This window comes from Staurois parvus, unplaced genomic scaffold (genome assembly GCF_062004578.1).
Source record: "Staurois parvus isolate SC_StPar_1 unplaced genomic scaffold, SC_StPar_1.0 ptg000447l, whole genome shotgun sequence".
NCBI lineage: Eukaryota > Metazoa > Chordata > Amphibia > Anura > Ranidae > Staurois > Staurois parvus.
This window is the reverse complement of record NW_028318243.1, coordinates 628462-648620: the sequence shown is the minus strand read 5'-3', so window position 1 is coordinate 648620 and position 20159 is coordinate 628462. Positions and strand designations below refer to the sequence as shown.

General features: G+C 44.3%; 1 protein-coding gene across 4 annotated transcripts in view; it reads left to right on the top strand.

The window, feature by feature from the left end:
• Window positions 1-20159, top strand: part of SLCO2B1 (solute carrier organic anion transporter family member 2B1) — a 179851-nt gene that overhangs the window by 93849 nt on the left and 65843 nt on the right. For all 4 annotated transcript variants that reach the window (XM_089688150.1, XM_089688148.1, XM_089688147.1 and 1 more), the window contains exons 3-6: window positions 11920-12057; window positions 13435-13597; window positions 15895-16116; window positions 19601-19699. In XM_089688150.1, coding sequence (XP_089544276.1) covers window positions 11920-12057; window positions 13435-13597; window positions 15895-16116; window positions 19601-19699 — 622 coding nt within the window. The remainder of the gene's footprint in view (window positions 1-11919; window positions 12058-13434; window positions 13598-15894; window positions 16117-19600; window positions 19700-20159) is intronic.

The window sequence follows — 20159 nt, the reverse complement described above, 5'->3', positions numbered from 1 at the left end:
TTTTATTTGGGCATTAGATATTAACTAGTGTATATTCAATTCCTTGTAATCTTCCCTTCAGAAATAGCCCTCCTGGGTCTTCCATTCTCCCCTCTAGGGTAAAGCTAACGTTTTTTGAAAACTCGATTGCTACCCCTTTTAACTGGGGAATCTGCATAATACCATGTTGGATAGTATTTCGAGTATAACTTGACGTGTGTATCATAGGTTATATGTGTCTCTTGAAGAAACACTACATCAATGGAGTGTTTGTGTATTTCCCTAAGTATCTTCTGCCTTTTTATCGGGGAATTTAATCCTTTCACATTATAAGTCATGAACTTAATCAAGCTAATTTCTGAAGTTGTTTCACTATCTTATCCACTTTCCCAACACAGGGACACAGATATAGAGAACTTAAGATGTGGACATCCCCTCCCACCACCTCCGCCCACCTCTCCCCCCACCACCACTCCAATCCCCACTACTCCCCCCTCCCACTCACCCGACCCCTAAAATCCTCATGGCCTACATACTGCCCTGGAATCTGTCATGAGTTGTTTCCACTACTGATTCCTAGTTTGGGGCGAGGCTCGAAACACACACGTCCACTCCAATCCCTAGATTATATCATTAGTTAGATTGAAGTTTGACAGCATGTCTGACCTCCAGGCAACCCACCTAAACAGAAATTCTCTTTACCCCTCCCTCCCAACTATCGTCACACCTAGGCAGGGAGGGACCGAAGGCCGGGAAACCATGATACAACTGGGAGAGGACCAGAGGGCAGTGGAGAGAGGAGAAGAAAAAAAAAAGGAAAAAAAAGAAAAGAAGAGCATCTTCCTCCTCTCCGTAACAAAAGATAGGGACTCTCCTCCCCACCCATCCCCAGGCTCCCCCGCTCAACGACCTTACCTACCGGTCTTCCCCCCGCTACACCCTGCCTTCCTACTTCTTCCTATGTACCCACTGCCATTCTCCTGCTCCCACTCATATTAAGTCCCTGTTTCCAACCTTCAAGATCTATTTTTTGTAAGTCTGACTACTAGAATAAATCAATGTAGTCTTCAGGGAACCTCAGTCTTGCCGATTTTCCGTCTTAGCAGCCGATCAGGCATGCTGGAAAGCCCCAGTTATCAGATTTTTTTCTCTCTCGTCTGCTTCAATAACGGTCTCAAAGATCTTCTTCTTGGCAGTGTCTCTGGGGAAATATCAGCAAAGATGTACAACTTTGTTTCCTCTTATTTAATTTTGGTAGTATCACGCAGACTTTTCCATAGTCTTTCTCTATCTGCGAATTAATGGAATCTAACTATCACGTCTCTGGGGCTATTCACTGATACTCCTAATGGCCGTCTAATCCGGTGTGCTCTCTCAATTTGCAGGCTTTCTGTCACTGATCTTCCCATTATTGGATTACACACTCTCTTTTTTCCTCTAGATCCTCTTCTTGTTCTTCTTCTGGCAGGCCCCGGATCCTTAGATTCATTCTTCTGTCGCGGTTCTCCTGGTCTACCAATTTAAACCCAAGCTGTCTCTGTTTTCTACGCATCTCCTCCACCTGCGTTTCAAATTTATTAACAAATTGAGTATGTGCTTCCATTCTCTCCTCCGACCCAAGTCGTTGAGTAATATCCCCATCTAATTTTTCAGGCACATCTCCAATTTTGCGACCATTTCTGCCATGTCAATTTTTGTTGGTATTTGTAACAAAGCTCCTTGTTGTTCCGTGACACTCTGTTCCATGACACTATCCAAGTTTATCGATTTGTTAATCAGGTTCCCATCCTGGGACTCAGCTGACAGTCTAGAATGATCTCCACTGAATTTTCTACTTCCTTCTTGTTGTTTTTCCTGGATTTAATTCTCTGGACTTTTCTCCTGAAGGGACATGTAGTTTTTAATTGTAGTAGCCTTCACATTTAATTGGGGTTTTTATGAGCCCCCTCCATTAGCTGATTTGTCCTTCATTCCTGGTTCAACTCTCCTGTTTCTTTCATCTCAGGCTTCCTATAACTGTCAGCTATGTAATCCCCCGTGCATCCCCACACTGGATTTTCTGCTGTAATGCAATAGAATCGTCCCCTGGAGAAAGTCCTTTTTCTATTACGTCTAATGATTTTTACCGCCCCCGTGCTGTTACCTTAGAAGCCAGAGCAAGTTAAAAAGTTCCACCACCAATCTAATAGAACCCCCACGGAATTGTCCTCTGTCTCCCCAAACACTCACGTGTGTTAATTTTAATTTCTCAGAAATGCATGAGATATAACATAAGACTGAAAGTCCTGCCGTTACCCACGCCAACTCACCATCACCCTCTGCACCGACCTTTCAGGACCGATCCGTCTCCATTCACTTCTTGACTCCCATCATGGTCTCCACATTAGACTTTGAGACACACTTGTGGGGGGACTCTGTGTGTTGCTGGTGGTCCGGGGGGTCTCTAAGTCTCTTAAAGTTAATTGTCTCCCAGGGGTGTCCTTCCAGAGCTCTGTGTAATCCTCGTCCGTAGAGCCTCCCTGCTCTCCCAGACCTATTAAGACTTCACTGCAATATGGGAGATCCTCGGACATCAAAGCTGCACAGAGCCTCCTCCTTTTGCTGCCGGATTGCCAGGATCCCCAATGCTCCCGCTGTCTTTGTGGCCGCCACTCACAGACCTTCCAGCTGCTTCATGGACCCCGTTCCATACCATCCGGTGCCAGCTGTCACTGCTACCGTCCGGTCTCCAGGTGCTCCGCAGTCACCCCCTGCTCCTCATCTGCTGGGGCTCCAGCGGGTCAGTTCAGGGCAGTCAAGGCAGTCAGGGATAGGGCATCATTCAAACTTGGCATGCTGCTCATGGCGCCATGTTCAGGCCCCGCCCCCTCCTCAGGATTTTTTTCTTTTAAACTATGTTTGAATGGAGCTGGGTGAAAGGAAGGGACAGGGATTTACTTGAATATGGATATTAACAGGAATGTTTGGTGAGTTTCTTCTTATGTTCTTTATTATAGGAGGACAAAAACAACATTGTATAATTTTTTTTTTAATAAAGCAAATATTGTTGTATTCAACAATTCGATCCAGAGCAAAGTGCCACACAAAATATTACTACCACTGGCCTATCTCTTTAGCTAACCCATAGTGCTCTGGAAATCCTGTATCATTTATAAAATTATTATTTGCAAGACTATGTATACTTTAGCATCATCTTAAAAACTTTTCAACCTATACGCCAGCCTTTCTCAACCTTTTCAACACAGAGGAACCCTTGAAATGACTTTTTGGTCTCGGGGAACCCCTTCTAAATATTACTATATCTACAGCTCATGATACATTCATGTGATGGTCAGTGGGAAGAATGTTCCTTACATTTGTGGTCAGGGCCGTGGATAAAGGGGTACCACCAGTCCTCCTGTATGGGGCCCAGACCAGCAGGGGGGCCCAGGCATCTGGGTGAATAGGATGTGTGCAGGGAGTGTGAATGGCACAGCAGGGGGTAGTTACAGCCAGCTTCTTCTCCTCTACTGTTGGCTTTCAGCTACAGTAGAGAGAGCCATACAGGGGATCGATTCCACCAATTGCCCAAACCCCCCCACCTCACCCATCACCCTCCCTGTGCAGAATACCTTTCCTCTGCTGCCTAGGCCCCCCACCCTTGCAATGTTGTTAGCTTCCCTCCTCTCCTTGCCACCAGCAGCTGCAAGCACACTGCAAGCTGCAATAGGATCCTTCAGGATGGAGAATGGAGGAAAGGTCCAGTTACCAGCCCCTTCCTTTCCTGGATGAACACAATGAGTGATCGGTACCCATCGCTCACTGTGTTCATTGATAACTGAAGTATAGTAAACTGTGTTTTTTGTGTTGAGGAAGGGGGCCCTGTCACGTTGGCTATATGGGGCCCCATGATTTCTAACAGCAGCCCTGCTTGAGAAGAATTACCCCCTTATAGATAGCTATAAATATCAATGGTGTCAGTGGGAATCTATCTATATTGCTTGTTGCTCAAGGATCCCCTAGCAACCTCTGGAGGAACCCTGGTTGAGAAACTCTGCTATCAGCTAATAAAAACAACCTCAAAACCATTTTTATTCCCCTTTAAAGTAGTTCTAAAGGCAGAAGTTTTTTTTTTTACTATAATTTTACTACATTCTATGCATGAAGGTAAAAAAAAACCTTCTGCAAGCTTTCTCCCCAAATACTTACCTGAGACCGATCTTCATCCAGCGATGTGCACAAGAGCAGCAGCTCTCTTTCCTCTCTCTACTCATTGAACAGAAGGGCAACAGCAAGAGCCATTGATTCCTGCTGATGTCAATCACAGTCAATGAGGAGAGAGTGGGGGGCAGGGCCGAGCTGTGCACTGTATGTCTATGGACACGCAGAGCCAGCTCAGGGATGAGCACACTCAAGTGTCCCCATAGCAAGAGGTTTGTTATGGGGGCACTCGCTAGGAAGGAGGAGCAGAAAAGAGGAAGATCCAGGCTGCTCTGTGCAAAACCATTACACAGAGCAGGTAAGTATGACATGTTCGGTATGTTTTAAAAAATAAAAAAAATGTGCCTTTAATATCACATTAAAGCACAGGTGTCAAACTGGTGGCCCTCCAGCTGTTGCCAAACTACAAGTCCCATGAGGCATTGCAAGATTGACAGTTACAAGCATGATTCCCAAAGGTAGAGGCATGGTGGGACTTGTAGTTTTTCAACAGCTGGAGGGCCGCCAGTTTGACATCCCTGCTTTAAAGTGTATGGATAGACAAAACTAGTTCAGGATAGATTAGGGAAGGATTGGACTCTTTGTCAGGTTCATATTGCTCTCTTTGTCCTCTCTTGAGAGGTTCACCCTCTCTTTTGCTCTTGGTGATCATTATATAGTTACATAGTTAGTCTGGCTGAAAAAAGACAAAAGTCCATCCAGTTCAACCATTTAAAAAAAAAAAAAAAAAAAAAGTTATAATCCTACACCCACAGTCGGTCGCCAAATTTTAGAGATTTCACCAGAACAAAAGATAAGGATCAATCTTCCGAAGTGGACACCTGTTCTGGTGACAACTATCTTAGATGGGAAATCTTCTCATGCATGAGACATGACGGTGGGCTAATTGGCTGCTGCCCAAATTGGCCTTAGTATGTGTGTGGGCATGTGCGATAGACACCTTAGGTTGCATGCTTCTTGAGGGCAGAGACTGATCTGTATGTATAGGGTTACAAAATTAATGGTGCTATATAAATACCTAAATTAAATCATCTTCTCTATTCCAATGTTTGGCTGCACGTGAAGTGAGACTTCTAGACCAGCCTTTCTCAACCTTGTCAGCACAGAGGAACATTTGAAATAATCTTCCAGTCTCAGGGAACTTCTGCTAAAATGACTATATCTACAACTCATGATACATTGGGAAGAATGCTCCTTACATTGGTTATATGTAAGAAGAATGCTCATTATGTTGGTGATCAGTTGGAAGAATACTCCTTACATTGGTGATCAGTGGATAGAATACTCCTTACATTGGTGATCAGTGGGAAGAATGCTCCTTACATTGGTGATCAGTGGGAAGAATGTCCCTTACATTGGTGATCAGTTTGAAGAATACTCCTTACATTGGTGATCAGTGGATAGAATACTCCTTACATTGGTGATCAGTTTGAAGAATACTCCTTACATTGGTGATCAGTTTGAAGAATACTCCTTACATTGGTGATCAGTGGGAAGAATGTCCCTTACATTGGTGATCAGTTTGAAGAATACTCCTTACATTGGTGATCAGTGGGAAGAATGTCCCTTACATTGGTGATCAGTGGGAAGAATGTCCCTTACATTGGTGGTCAGTGGGAAGAATGTTCCTTACATTGTGGATCAGTGGAGTAGTATGTCCTTACATTGGTTATATGTAAGAAGAATGCTCATTATGTTGGTGAACAGTTGGAAGAATACTTCTTACATTGGCGACCAGTTTGAAGAATACTCCTTACATTGGTGATCAGTTTGAAGAATACTCCTTACATTGGTGATCAGTGGGAAGAATGTCCCTGACATTGGTGATCAGTTTGAAGAATACTCCTTACATTGGTGATCAGTGGGAAGAATGCTCCTTACATTGGTGATCAGTGGGAAGATGTCCCTTACATTGGTGATCAGTGGGAAGAATGTCCCTTACATTGGTGATCAGTTTGAAGAATACTCCTTACATTGGTGATCAGTGGGAATAATGCTCCTTACATTGGTGATCAGTGGGAAGAATGTCCCTTACATTGGTGGTCAGTGGGAAGAATGTCCCTTACATTGGTGATCAGTGGGAAGAATGTCCCTTACATTGGTGATCAGTGGGAAGAATGTCCCTTACATTGGTGGTCAGTGGGAAGAATGTCCCTTACATTGGTGATCAGTGGGAAGAATGTCCCTTACATTGGTGATCAGTGGGAAGAATGTCCCTTACATTGGTGATCAGCGGATAGAATACTCCTTACATTGGTGATCAGCGGATAGAATACTCCTTACATTGGTGATCAGTGGGAAGAATGTTCCTTACATTGGAGGTCAGTGGGAAGAATGTCCCTTACATTGGGGATCAGTGGGAAGAATGTCCCTTACATTGGTGATCAGTGGATAGAATACTCCTTACATTGGTGGCCAGTTGAAGGAATGCGCCTTACACTGGTGGTCAGTGGGAAAAATGTCCCTTACATTGGTGATCAGTTGGAAGAATGCCCTTACATTGGTGATCAGTTGGAAGAATACTCCTTACATTGGTGATCAGTTGGAAGAATGCTCCTTACACTGGTGATCAGTGGATAGAATACTCCTTACATTGGTGATCAGTTTGAAGAATGTCCCTTACATTGGTTATCAGTTGGAAGAATACTACTTACATTGGTGATCAGTGGCTAGAATACTCCTTACATTGGTGATCAGTGGATAGAATAGTCCTTACATTGGTGGTCAGTTGGAAGAATACTCCTTGCATTGGTGATCAGTGGATAGAATACTTCTTACATTGGTGATCAGTGGATAGAATACTTCTTACATTGGTGATTAGTGGATAAAATAGTCCTTACATTGGTGGTCAGTTGAAGGAATGCGCCGTACACTGGTGGTCAGTGGAAAGAATGTCCCCCTTTACATATAGCTAAAAAGATCAATGCTGCCAACAGGAAGTTATCTGAGAGCTAAAATTGCTCCAGGAACCTTTGCCAACCTCTGGCTGAAGAACCCTAGTTGAGGAGCCCTGGTTGAGGAGCCCTGGTTGAGGAGCCCTGGTGGAGGAACCCTGGTCTGGACCATGTCTGCATGCTTTATGTAATCAGTAGCAGTTGACAAATAAGGTTCCACACATGCCAGTGAAATGTTATACGGTGTCATATGTAACACGCAAGAGAAAGAAACAGAAAACCCACACAGGCAAAATCTGCCCACAGACCTGCGACTCAGGAAAACCCGAGAGGTCTGTGGGCTACTCTGTATACCAAGCTGTCATCCAATCAGCTGTGAATGTCAGCTGAATATGGGAAGAATGCTGCGCTGCTGTTCCTGCCGCTTCATGTTGAGGATGTTGAGCCATCTTAGTGTTCTTCAATCCTGCATTAGCAGTTTTCACCACAATATGTTTTTTTTTTCTCTTGCACGCTATATGTTACATTGTGTAATAGTGTGACTATTTTTTTACAGTGTGCCATTCTGTAATATTTTGCTTGATATGTACATTATGTAACCTTTTTTGCATTTACGTTTTTACATTCCTTCCAGCATGTCTCTGTCTATCACTGTGTTCTGTTCACAAACTTTGTGAATAGTTTGCTAATAGCTGGCAATTAAACGCTGAGTATAAATCAGCTAAATAGGCGCAACAAAGCAAGAGCAGTGCAAAGTGTTGCAGATATATTTTCTATATAAAACAGCCACAGCCTGAGTAGAAAAGCCTGTCCCCTGCCAGCAAGCTGCAAGGAGGACCATTTGCTCTTTGTGTGGAAGGAGTGGCCTCTCCGCAAAGGTCAGGCACACCCCCTTCTGAATCAAGGCGAAGCTCATGCAAAGGTGTTAGTCCTTTACAGAGGGACCAATGCATCTACACACAGAAAAAGGGTCCTTCACTGCAGCATGCTGGCAGGGCACAGGCTTTCTGACAATTACAGTTAGTTTTTTTTTTTTTTTTAACCACTTCAAGTCCGGACACTTTCCCCCCCTTTCAGTCCGGACACTTTCCCCCCCTTCCAGTCCGGACACTTTCCCCCCCTTCCAGTCCGGACACTTTCCCCCCCTTCCTGTCCGGACACTTTCCCCCCCTTCCTGTCCGGACCCTTTCACCCCCTTCCAGTCTGGACACTTTCACCCCCTTCCAGTCTGGACGCTTTCACCCCCTTCCAGTCTGGACGCTTTCACCCCCTTCCTGTCCGGACGCTTTCACCCCCTTCCTCTCCAGGCCATTTTTCAGCTTTCAGCGGTATCACACTCTGAATGACAATTGCGCGGTCATGCAACACTGTACCCATATGACATTTTTAGCATTTTTTGAGACAGATAAAACTTTATTTTGGTGGTATTTATTCACCATTGGGTTATTTTTTTGCTATATAAATGAAAAAGTCCAAATTTTTTTAAACAAGTGTTTTTCTTATAAAATTTTGCAAATAAATAATCTTTCTTCATAAATCTTGGCCAAAATGTATTCAGTTATCTTTTTAGTAAAAAAAAAAATAACCCAAATTAGTTTATAACCAAAAATTATAATTTTTCAAAAATATTTTATTACATTTTTATTTTATTTTTTTATATTCTTATGTACGGTTTGTTTTTTTTAACATACTGTCACCCTAGCAGTACAGTGTCACAATAGTGACACTATACTACTTGTGGGGGGTAATGAAGATTTTTTTTATTTTTTTACACTGGTTGCTTTTACACCCATAAAGGCTATAAAAGCAATCATTTCTCCTTCTCTCTGGCTGCATTCCTGCAGCCATTGAGAAATACTGTGTGAGCTGTGATTGGTCACAGCTTGTCACATGGTACAAGGCTGTTGTGAATAGCCCTGTACCATGTGATCTCTGTGATCATTTACAGATCCCACACCTAGTAAGCAATGATGTCAGAAGTGACATCTTGCTTACTCTTCATGTGATCACTGATTGGCCAGTCAGTGATCACATGATCGGGACCTCACACAGAGGTCCTGCGTGCTCCGAGGGAGCACGCACAGTCCAAAATGGCGGGCACCGTTTATGAGTGACAACCCGCCCATGCACTGCCACCGTCCAGCCGTTTATATACATGGGCTGGACCGGAAGTGGTTAATAAAGAAGCCATGGCCTGAGTAGAAAAGCCGGTCCCCTGCCAGCATGCTGCAGCGAAGAAGCCTTTGCTCTAGGTCAAGCACACCACCTAGAGAGTCGGGGCAAAGCTCATGCATCTTGCTGATTGGAGATCTCTGTCTCAGCAGGGGGAAAGGGGGGTGGGGTCAGACCTCTGCAGAGAGATCCCTGCTTCCACAGCCTAAAACCCCTCTGTGACAACATTGGGCAGATGGCAGGTCCTCTTTATGAAGACATCAGAGGTCTATTAGTATTAGACCCCCAATGTCTCCCCTGCCCTCCAACGCAGCTAATCAACCACAGATAAAGCTTGATTAGCAGCTTCCCTGACAGGAGCTGTCAGGGAATGACAGTTGTGAACCAAGAAGTGGCAATATCACTTCCAGCTTAATTACTTGCAAGTGAAACCAGGGAACAAATATATATACTGCATGTTGAAATGCATTTTTTATATATTACAAAATATATGAAAAATATTAAAAAATATATATATTTTTAATATATTCTTCAGATTTTTTTAATAAATAAATATGGCATTTTAACATATAGTTTTACATATATTTGTAAATACATTCCAAAAATGTAGGTTTGTATCTTTAAAGACATACAGTATATTTGAAATGTATTCTTTAAAATATTTTTCATATATTTTGTAATAAAAACGCATTTCAACATGCAGTGTGTGTGTGTGTGTATGTATATATATATATATATATATATATATATATATATTGAAACATAATTTGAAATATATTGAATATGGCCAAAATTGTAGCATTTCAAATATATGTCAATATATTTGGGAAGATTATTTTAAAAATATATTACAAATATATTTTTCTTCCATATGGGTGTAGTATGGTGGTGTGTCAAGATCAGACATAAGCCATTGTATGCATACAGTATTGTCCAAGGCGGGGTCGCTGCTGGCAAGTAAATAGCAACTTGGGGGTTAACTGATCAATCAACCCGGATTACTGAAATTTTCAGCTTGATAAACCATTGTGCTAATATTGTGTGACATTAAAAATTGGAACTACCACTGTTTTATTCTCCAGGTTCTCTGCTTTCATTAAATACATCATGTTCTGGGGGGGGGGGGGGTTAACTAATCTTCAGACCTTAAATGATTATTTTGCATGTACCTACAGCAACTATGTATGACAGATATTCTAGATACTTCTTGCATGAATCAAATGGATAATTAGCTGTTCCAGTTTCTCGATGCGTTTCGTAAGCATCTTCCGTTGAATAAGGAGGTACCTTCTAAGGTTCCTGTAAAGTCCTAGATTGGCTCGTGTTTCTTTATTTAATGCAAATGTTTATTTAATAGAAGTTAGGCAAAAATATTTACTTTTTTTTTTTTCAACTCTGGACATTTTTTTAATTGCCCATTATACATCCAGAGTGAACGGAGGGGAGCAGCACCCAGAGTTGAGGAAGTGGAGCAACACCCAGAGTGAAGGGAGGGGAGCAGCACCCAGAGTGAAGGGAGGAGAGCAGCACCCAGAGTGAAGGGAGGGGAGACGAACCCAGGGTGGGAGAAGGGGACCAGCACCCAGAGTTGAGGAAGGGGAGCAACACCCAGAGTGAAGGGAGGGGAGCAGCACCCAGGGTGGGAGAAGGGGAGCAGCAACCAGAGTGGAAGGAGGGGAGCAGCACCCAGGGTGGGGAAAGGGAATCGGCAACCAGAGTTGAAGGAGGGGAGCAGCACCCAGGGTTGGAGGAGGTAAAGAACAACCAGAGTGGAGGGAAGTGATTAGCACCCAGGGTTGGGGGAGGGGATGAGCAACCAGAGTGGGGGGAGGGGAACAGCACCCAGGGTTGGAGGATGTTAAGAGCAACCAGAGTGGAGGTGAGGGAGCAGCACCCAAGGTTTGGGGAGGAGATGAGCAACCAGAGTGGGGGGAGGGGAGCTGTACCCAGGGTTGGGAAAGGGGAGCAGCACCCAGAGTAAAGGGAGGGGAGCAGCACTCAGAGTTGAGGAAGGGGAGCAGCACCCAGGGTGGGAGAAGGGGAACAGCAACCAGAGTGGAGAGAGGGGAGCAGCACCCAGGGTTGGGGGAGGGGATGAGCAACCAGAGTGGGGGGAGGGGAGCAGCACCCACCCAGGGTGGTGGACAGCAACAGGAGGGACAGGAACAAGCCATACGCCCAAAGTACTTTGTTCAGTTTTTAAGGCTTGGGTGTAGGTAAATGAAATGAGGATTTCATTTCAGATTTCTGCACATTTGCAGTGTTTGCTGGATAACATTGTAGCTCAGCGTTTACTCTAACCTCTAGGCTGGAACCTCTCTTTTGTGCCTGGAACCTCTCTTCTGCCTGGAACCTCTCTTCTGTGCCTGGAACCTCTCTTCTGTGCCTGGAACCTCTCTTCGGTGCCTGGAACCTCTCTTCGGTGCCTGGAACCTCTCTTCTGTGCCTGGAACCTCTCTTCTGTGCCTGGAACTTCCCTTCTGTGCCTGGAATTTCCCTTCTGTGCCTGGAATTTCCCTTCTGTGCCTGGAACCTCTCTTCTGCCTGGAACCTCTCTTCTGTGCCTGGAACCTCTTTTCAGTGCCTGGAACCTCTCTTCTGTTCCTGGAACCTCTATTCTGCACCCAAATTCTACAGCTGGAACATAATTGTGTTTGTTGTATTTTGATCTCAGGTCTTTGTGTTTTGCCATGGACTTCTTCAGCTGTCCCAGCTCCTCCTGACCGGATACCTGAGGAGCACCATATCGACTATTGAGAAACGCTTTGGCCTGTCCAGTCAGACTTCAGGAATATTGTCATCCTCCAATGAGGTAACCAATCAGGTTCTTTGGAACTGATAAAAATGATAGAAGTGGAATACCGGAGGGGATTTTCGATGGATTGCAAAATGTGAAAGTAATCTTACGTGGCTGTTAAATCCAATTTCACATACATTGAATAGGTAAAAAGTAATATTTAAATAATAATAACAACAATAATATTTATTATAATATTAATGTCAATAATAATAATAATTACAATAATAACAATACTTATAATATTAATTGCAATAATAATAATTACATTATTAAAAATATTATTGTAATTATTATCATTATTGTACATATTATTATTATTATTATTATTATACAGGATTTATGGCGCCAACAGTTTGCTCAGTGCTTTACAATATAAAGGGAGACAATACAGCAACAATACAGTTCAATACAAGAGGGATAGGAGGGCCCTGATCCTTGGAGCTTACAATCTAGGAGCTTATTATTACAATGTTTATAATAATAATAATGGTAATAATAATGATAATAATAATTACAATAATATTTATAGTAATAATAATAATAATGACAATAATAATGAAAGACAGCAGTCCATCCAACCTGAGTGTGTGTTTATGTCTGTACAACTTCCCATATCTCTTTATATTGTATTCAATAAGATGTCCATCTAAAAGTATTTTTAAACAAATAATAATAATTAGTTCTTGGGTTTAGATAAATTGTAATGCCTTTATGCCAGCTGGAGCTTTAAATGGGCCATGACACCTAAGGCTGGTTGGAGGCCTCCTCATCATGCAGAGCTGTGATTGGCTGTATGGTGCTGACATCATCAGGAACAACCATCAGTAGTTACCCATGGGCCCTCTGTGACTGCTCAGTTACAGTTCTGGGAGGGCACCAATGGACAATACCCCAGAACATGATGGAAATGCATATATATGGGGGCTGGGCCCACCCGCCCTGCCACCACATGTATACTCACTGATGTCATAAAGGGCTTGAAATTCCAAAGAGCACCAGGTGCGCTAGCAGAAATATTATGGATAAATGTATAAAAACAACACTAAATTACAAAATAATGTGTGCAGACTGAATTGTTTTTCCCCAATATGGAAGAAGAACATGGTGTAACTCATAAATAAATGAAGGCAATGCAACATATTAAAATAAATTGTATAGGATGCAGAAGGTGGAGAGTAGTAGCCACTTCTTCAGGAGAATGTGGTTCCAACCCACACACTATTCAAAACAACCAAACAAAGGTTTTGTAACTTTTCATTTTTCACATTTGGGGAAGTGACCTGTAACTTCCAATTCAGCAAATTAAAAAAAAATAAAACAAAGAGGACCATCAGGGGCCTGAGCAGATGTGACCATGCCATTGACCCTTCTAATGTCTTCTTGTTTCAGATCGGAAATACGATTCTCATTGTGTTCGTCAGCTACTTTGGCAGTCGGGTGCATCGGCCTCGCTTCATTGGTTTTGGTGCTCTGGTTGTCTGCGTTGCTGGATTCATCATGTGTCTACCGCACTTTATAATGGGACAGTATGAGTATGACAAGTCCCATGCCAGTAAGTGTCCTCGTGTTCTCCACGGCTGTAAAATGTTAATGCTCCACTTGTAACGTGTACTAAAATGAAAAATCAAAAACTTGGGGCAAGGCCAATTTAAAGCCTTTGAAGATCTAAATACCCAGATATTTCCATTGCTTGGTGCATTTTCTCCCCAGGAAACACGTATTTCTACCACTACCAAGGATTTAAGCACTTCCAGTACTGCCAGCACCAACATTTTATCCATCATCTTCACATATATTTCATCCACTGCGAGCATCAACATTCCATCCACCACCAGCATCAACATTCCATCCGCCACCAACACCAACATTACATCACCACCAGCACCAACATTATATCCACCACCAGCACCAACATTACATCCGCCACCAGCATGAACATTCAATCCATGACTAGCACCAACATTCCATCCACCACCAGCATTAACATTCCATCCGCCACCAACACCAACATTACATCCATCACCAACACCAACATTACATCCATCACCAATACCAACATTACATACACCACCAGTATCAAAATTCCATTCAACACCAGCTCCAACATTACATCCACTACAAGCACCACCATTACATCCACCACCAGCACCAACATTACATCCACCATCAGCACCAACATTACATCCGCCACTAGCATGAACATTCAATCCACCACCAGCACCAACATTCCATCCACCACCAGCACCAACATTCCATCCACCACCAGCACCAACATTCCATCCACCACCAGCATTAACATTCCATTCACCACCAGCACCAACATTCCATCCGCCACCAGCATGAACATTGCATGCACCACCAGCACCAACATTCCATTCATCACCAGCATCAACATTACATCAACCACCAGCATCAACATTCCAACCACCACCAGCATGAACATTGCACCCATTACCAGCACCAGCATTCCATCCACCACCAGCACCAACATTCCATCCACCACTAGCATGAACATTGCATGCACCACCAGCACCAACATTCCATTCATCACCAGCATCAACATTACATCAACCACCAGCATCAACATTCCAACCACCACCAGCATGAACATTGCACCCACCACCAGCATGAACATTCCATCCGCCACCAGCATGAACATTCCATCTGCCACCAGCATGAACATTGCACCCACCACCAGCACCAACATTCCATCCACCACCAGCACCAACATTCCATCCACCACCAGCACCAACATTCCATCCACCACCAGCACCAACATTCCATCCATCACCAACACCAATATTATAACCACCACCAGCATGAACATTGCACCCGCCACCAGCATGAACATTGCACCCGCCACCAGCATGAACATTGCACCCGCCACCAGCATGAACATTCCATCCGCCACCAGCATGAACATTCCATCCGCCACCAGCATGAACATTCCATCCGCCACCAGCATGAACATTCCATCCGCCACCAGCATGAACATTCCATCCGCCACCAGCATGAACATTCCACCCGCCACCAGCATGAACATTGCACCCACCACCAGCATGAACATTGCACCCACCACCAGCATGAACATTGCACCCACCACCAGCATGAACATTGCACCCACCACCAGCACCAACATTCCATCCGCCATTAGCATGAACATTCCATCCGTCACCAGCATGAACATTGCACCCACCACCAGCATGAACATTCCATCCACCACCAGCATGAACATTGCACACACCACCAGCACCAACATTTATTCCACCACAAGAACCAACAATTCATTCACCAACACCAACATTTCATCCATGAGCAGCACCAACATTAAATCCACCACCAGCACCAAACATTTCGTTCATCACCAGCATCAACATTGCATCCACCACCAGCAACAACTTTTCATACACCACCAACACAAACATTACATCCACCACCTGCACCAACATTACATCCACCACCTGCACCAACATTACATCCACCACCTGCACCAACATTACATCCACCACCTGCACCAACATTACATACGCCACCAGCACCAAATGTTTTATCCATCACCAGCACCAACATTCTATCCACCACCATCCTTGATATTCTTGATGAATATTTTGGCTATTTAGATGTTATTCTTTTGTTGTTTAGTAAAGTATGTACATGGCCTGAGTAGCTTTAGGTATGGACAGACAGAACCTTGAATGCATTCAGTACTGGCTTTGCTGCTAATTCCTGCTTTCCGTGGCAAAAGAGGTTTCTGGCTTCCCTTTTCTAAATCCAGATGTGTGGCCCATATGTGCTGATTGGGGCTGACATTCAAATCATTCAATCTTCTATATCTTTCCATCCTATTAGGTGTCAACAGCAACATAACTGACATTTGCCAACCCAATATATCCAACCTGGACAACAGCAACGACCAATGTGTCATGAAGATGGGAAAAGAGAACAAGAATGTTCTGTTCATCCTCTTCATCGGCCAGATCCTGCTTGGTATAGGTGGGGTGCCTATCCAGCCATTTGGAATATCATATATTGACGATTATGCCAGTAAAAGGAACTCGCCTCTATACATAGGTAAGACAAATGGCAAAGGAGAAGAGAGGACATTTTGTTAACGTGGTACTACTCAAATTTTGTGTGCCATGCCCCTCCTTTGGAAGCAGTTGAATTATTATTTCTTCTCCACCCCAACAATACCGCGCTTTCCTTTTATGCGGTCCAGATGCCCATCGATAGAGTCAAATCGTTACAGTCAAATCCTTGCAAAATGTGTCATATTAGAATAATTCCAACATTGTGGTCTTGCCAGACTTTACCCGTAACTATGGGTTTCTGGATCATATAAAAGGTGCATCACTGGTCGGGTGGGATGCCAAATGCTTCTGACTGACAGTGGGTTTGCTGGTAGCATTCTTGAGCATGCCAGGATCACTATGGGAACACATTAAGTATGATTTGATAGGACGGAGGTCGCGTTATATGTCGCCATCCATTACATCTCAGCACTAGGGGAGACATAGCATAGAACAAAGGTGTGTGTTGCTGTGGCAGCTAGTTTTGGTGAACCCATGTTGTATCCCATTGGGGACACACAGCATCCACCAAGGTGTCACCCCCTCCACACAACCCATGGTCTTCCAAAGAGATGTGTCTCCCCCCAGTTTGAGAATCACTGGGTTAGTAGCGTGATTGTTGTATGTAGGGCCTTTTATAAGATTCATCTCTTTTCAGTGAATGGGAAGGTTAAAAATTTAGTGACCAGGAATCACTGCCATACTAAAGCCTTTGGAATGTATTTCTGTGTAATATACTGCCACATATTTTATATATAAGTGTGCGTGTGCATGTATGTGTGTTTTCTTATGTAGGGATGAGTTTGCTGTTCAGTTCCAACACAGGTTCTTTGAACTGGAACTTTGCTTGTTCAGTCCTTTGTCCGAACACCAGACTTTCAGCCCCTTCGACAGTAGCCTGAACCTCATATATAATAGTGGGTAAGAGTTGAGGTGGGTCATAAAGATAGACGTTTAAGGACAGTTGGGGTGAGAAGGGTAAAGAAATATAAGGGACAGTTGGGGGAGACAGAAAACTGTAAGGGACCATTGAGGTTGGGGGTATAGAAGTTTAAGTGACAGTTGGTGTGAGGGGGATAAAGAAGCGTAAGGGACAGTTACGATAGAGAACTATAAGAAGCAGTTGAGGTTCGGGGGAGTTAAAGAAGTGAACGGGACAGCTGAGGGAGACGGAGAACTGCAAGGGACAGCTGAGGTGGGGGTTAAATAAGTGTAAGGGACAGTTTGGGGTAGATAGAGAACTGTAAGGGAGAGTTGAGGTGAGGGGGATAAATAAGTGATAAATAAGGGACAGTTGGGGTAGATAGGCACAATTAGGGGGAGATAGAAAAATTCTAAGGGACATTTGGGCTGAAGGGGTTTATAAAAGATTAAAGGACAGTTGACAAAGATATAGGAGAGTAAGGGACAATTTGGTGGGACAGAGCTATGACTTTTGGCCGAAGGGGGAATTTAGAAGTGTGAGGAACAGTTGGATTAGATAGAGATGTGTAAGGGACAGTTGAACGGGGGGCAGAGAAGTTTAGGAGACAGTTGGGGGTGGAGAGAATAGTGTAAGAGACAGTTGGAGGGATAGAGGGCTGTAACTAACGTTTGGCACAAGGAAGATTTAGAAGTGTAAGGAACAGTTTGGGGAGATAGAGAAGTTTAAGGGACATTTGGACGGGGACAGAGAAGTTTAGGGGACAGTTGGTGGTGGATGGAATAGTGTAAGTGACAGTTGAACTGGAGGTGGGAAGAAGGGGTGGTTGGGGACATAGAAAAGTAAAGAGCCGTTGGGAGGGATAGAGATGTGCAAAGTAAATTGGGGAGAGATAGAATAATTTAATGAACAGTTAAGGTTAGTAGGGAGAAGATAAAGAAGTTTAAGGGACAAAGGGCCTAGAGAAAGACATAAAAGGGTAAGTTGGGGAGGATGTTGAGAACTGTAAAGGAGAGTTGAGGGCAGGGGTGGACTGACCATTTGGAAACTCGGGCACTGCCCGAGGGCCCGGGTCAGTAGGGGGTCCCATGAGATGCCCCTGGTACCTTTTTCATAGGCTTTTTTTGAGTTTGGGCAAGGACACAGGGGCCCCATGATCCCCTGTTGCCCGGGGGCCCCATGAGTTGTCAGTCTGCCCCTGGTTGAGGGGCATATAGAAGTGTAAGGGACATATGATAGGGGGATAAGAATAAGTGGAGTTTTGGGTTGTTAACTGGCTGCTAGAGAAAACCCTTGTATCTTCTTAAACCTAAGTTTCTTTTTGAGGAGGCCTCTCTGCAGATCAGGTTTCCATCCCTTCCTGCTTACTAACTTCTGGAAGGATCTATGGTCCTCCAGAGTCAGGAGGAGGTGATAGAGCCACAACCTGTTGAGTCGTCCAGCTGACCTGCAATAACCCAACCTCAATCACAGCAACTACCTTGAGTCATTCCCAAATATTTTTACTTACCATACACTACACTAAAGGGTGCTACACTTGCTTTTAGGTGGATTTTGTAATTTTGTAATCTGCCTGCCTTCATGAAGGGCTATGTAATAGTAATGAATCATTATTTCATGGTGGACATGCTGGGAAATCTGTCAGAATCCTTGGTCAGTCACTTATATTTTCAGTCCTGATTGATTTCTGTCTCACTTCTCAAATTGTTAACCTCAGTGAACCTAATAAACTCTGACATATTTCTGTATCCCTCTATGTAGGTTTCTCCCCTGACTCACTAGTTTCCGGTTCCTCATTGCTGAGCTAGGCAGGAATGCCTCTCTCTGGCCCTGTCATCCAGACTGACAACTTTCATGAATATCAGCACCCCATGTGCTCTAGCCTCGGCAGCTCAGATGGCATGGTCCATGGCTACCAAGAGAATTGTGAGGGTTTCAGTGCTTTGCAGAGATACTGAGGGGTCAGTTGTTTTCCATCACACAGATCATGAATGGTAACAGTGAGATAGGAGGATGGCCAAAGGCCAACCACTGAGCAGGGAGCAGAGGCTGAATATATGGTAATCAAAAATGGCTCATCCTGGGGTGACAATGGGCAGGGAGGTGTTGTCAACCGCATGAGGATGCGTAGCATCCAGAGAAGACACAGCTTGGTGGTACATTGCCCATTGGATTGTGTCTTATTGCCCTACCCCATCACTTCCAGCATGCAAGAAAATGCTCTCACCAGTGACCAGTCCTTTCTGGACTTGACATATCACCGCCCACCTGTCCAACAACAAGGCCCTTCTCTGTGCCTGGAAGAAATTGTCCTCAATGAGGTGTCACCTGGGACTTGCATCCAGTGTTCTTAATAGGAAAAGGAGTCCTGCTCTTCCACCAGCATGGCTGTGGTATCCATCCACCCAACTGTATTAGTGATTGTTTGAGTCCACCATAGAAAGGATGGGGTCCCCTCCAGAGGGGACAACGTGTTCATGTGTCTTCAGCAGTATTATATATGGGTGTGAGCTTGTATGGAGAAATCACCTGCATAATATTCTGTGCTTCTTCCATATTTCAGGAATTCTCTTTGCGGTGACGATGATGGGGCCTGGAGTCGCCTTCATCCTGGGGTCAGCCATGCTGCATTACTACGTGGACATAGACAAGATTCCAGCCAGTGCGTACCTGTACTACATCACTGTGAACCATTGTCTGGCTAATAGAGTGGATGAGGTGTGATGAGATGTGGAGGGAAATTGGGATCTGCTATTCTCCTTACGCATTCCAGCTGGTTGTTGTGTGCGGTCACAGCTCAGCATATGTGACCTCTGTCTGGGTTGTAGCAGAATTCAAGGTCTCTTCCGCCTTACACATGGCACACCAACACAGGGCTCTGCTCACACAGGGGGCATCAAAACAGGGCTCTGCTCACACTGGGGGCACAGACACATTGCTGAACTAACACAGGGGGCACCAACACAGGGCTCTGCTCACACAGGGGGCACCAACACAGGCTCTGCTTACATGGGGGGCACCAACACAGGGCTCTGCTTACACAGGGGGCACCAACACAGGGCTCTGCTCTCACAGGGGACACCAACATAGAACTCTCTTCATACATGGGGCACTGACACAGT